This window comes from Camelina sativa, chromosome 1, assembly GCF_000633955.1.
Source record: "Camelina sativa cultivar DH55 chromosome 1, Cs, whole genome shotgun sequence".
In the NCBI taxonomy this organism is placed as follows: domain Eukaryota; kingdom Viridiplantae; phylum Streptophyta; class Magnoliopsida; order Brassicales; family Brassicaceae; genus Camelina; species Camelina sativa.
The window spans coordinates 4,640,629-4,642,785 of record NC_025685.1 but is presented as its reverse complement, the minus strand read 5'-3'; the positions used below and the strand labels follow the sequence as shown (position 1 = coordinate 4,642,785).

General features: G+C 32.6%; 1 protein-coding gene across 1 annotated transcript in view; it reads right to left on the bottom strand.

Annotated features, from left to right (window-relative positions):
* Positions 1-1,808, bottom strand: part of LOC104773442 (salicylate/benzoate carboxyl methyltransferase-like) — a 2,897-nt gene extending 1,089 nt beyond the window's left edge. The window contains exons 1-4 of the mRNA XM_010498084.2: positions 1,494-1,808; positions 1,084-1,189; positions 402-794; positions 43-300 (exon numbers count right to left, since the gene is read on the bottom strand). Coding sequence (XP_010496386.1) covers positions 43-300; positions 402-794; positions 1,084-1,189; positions 1,494-1,531 — 795 coding nt within the window. The 5' untranslated portion in view covers positions 1,532-1,808. The remainder of the gene's footprint in view (positions 1-42; positions 301-401; positions 795-1,083; positions 1,190-1,493) is intronic.

Sequence of the window (2,157 nt, the reverse complement as noted above, 5' to 3'; positions counted from 1 at the left end):
TTTTAAAAAAAAAAAAAAAAAAAAAAAATTGATTTGATGTACCTCAAAGACTAGGTCGCAGAGAGATTTTGATAGCAATGTCCAAAAGTGACAACAATCTCTATATAATGGATCGTTAAGAGTGTTTCTTCCGATGAAGGTGAGAACCATATGTCCATTAGAGACAATTTCTTCAGAACGTAACCTTAGAAACAGCGTGAAATCATTTTGGAACTGATTCAAGTAAGCCTTGTATACACTCTTTGGACTCGAATTTGTTATGTACACATTCCCCTCATTATTCTCGAGTTTCTCAGGAACCTTCAACACACGGTTACATCATATCAATATCAAATAATCATGTTTTATATATACAAAGAAAGATGTTATAACAAAGTCTCTTTTATGTTTTAAGTACGTACCTTAGAGAGAAAATGGAGAGCGTAAGAGGAATGTATAAAATGGAGGCTGTTGCGAGAGAAGAGCCTGGAATAGAAGGAACCTGGAGCTCCATAGACGAAACACGGTGCTTTGTTTGTCATCTCCTTGTTGAACAAAGGTACAAACTTGAAGGCCGTGTTGAAATCGTTTTCCGGGAGATCGTTGAGACAACAATCGATTTCTGGTGGGTTTTTGTTCACTTGTTGGCACAACACATTAATGGTGTTGATGATCTCAGAGATAGCCACAAACGTGTTTTGTCCGGAAGAACAACCCAGTTCAGCAACTTTGATGTACGTAGGAAAGTCTAAGTTCATCATCATTTCTTTTGTGTTTTTTACCAAGACTGGTTGGGCCATCGATAAAACTCTTCTCTAAAAACCAAAAGAAGAGACAATATACTAGTTAGAAAATTTATGTAACGAACTTAAATGAAGATCACTAAGAAATTAAATTTCTATAAAGTAAATGAACTCAAACTAGTTATGTGTAAATATATAATTGCGTGTTGAAATTAAACTAGTGTCTATGCATGCATATTCTAGTTCTGTATTAATTTGATCAAAATGAAATATTGAAAAAAACATTTAATTTGTATCACCAAATAATACTGATAAGTATTTTGTTTAAAAACGAAAGAAAGAAAATACTATATTGAAGAACCTGAAGACGAGAATTGGCGGAGTAACTGTTGGCTCCATCTCCACCACTCATACGTAGAGCTTTCACAAACGCATATTCATCATCACACTTCTTATCATCAATATAGCTGCATCGCCATATACATATATCGTTAAGTACAAAACTGATATATATATATATATACACACACACATGTAACATCGCAATCTACATATCTTCTTACATACAAAGCTGCATATTTGAACAAACTAACTCAAAGTAAAATTATCCATGAATGTAATCATGTATGTATATATATATATATATGTGTGTGTGTGTATGTATATATATATATATATATATATATATATATGTGTGTGTGTGTGTGTGTGTGTGTGTGTGTGTGTGTGTTTGTATGTGTTTTGTATTAACAAGGGGTTGGAGAGACGAACCTCAAGGAAGGTAAGGTGTCCATGAGCCTTGTATCCATTTTTGTTATCGTACTTGTTGGTGATAAGATTAGAGGAGATATGAAGATGTTTGTGTATCGAGGATGCACAACACACTCTTCAATTTATAGAGAGATGGAAATTTATCAAGGTACGTACTACGTAGCACATTATACAATCACATGAAACATGCCCAGTGTAATAGTTGCAAAGTCGTTACTCTTAATACCCAAATTTAAAACAAACAAACTCTATAGGATATTGATTCTGAAAGTATGTTTGTATTGTGTTATGTTATTGATTTTTGGTTAATCTCGGTTTACAATTGAAATGCGCCATTTAAAAATGAGTGTTGCGGAGAAAGATTTTGTATATAAAAAAGTTGAAAAGAAACTTGCGTTATATATAGGATGTGGTCCATCGACTCATTGCCGGTTGATTTTAAAGTATCCGAACACATGATAACTAATTTGATATTTCGTTCATCTAGTGTAGTGATATGATCACCTTATTAATTAGTGGTCCAAAAATGCTTAATCTCGTCAAGATAACTAAAAAATATTGATTCGAGGGGTGTATATAATAGATTTTATCGAGATTAATGACCAAAAATATCCATTATTCTGAATAATTGTATATAATAAATTCTCATACAAAAAAACCCTTA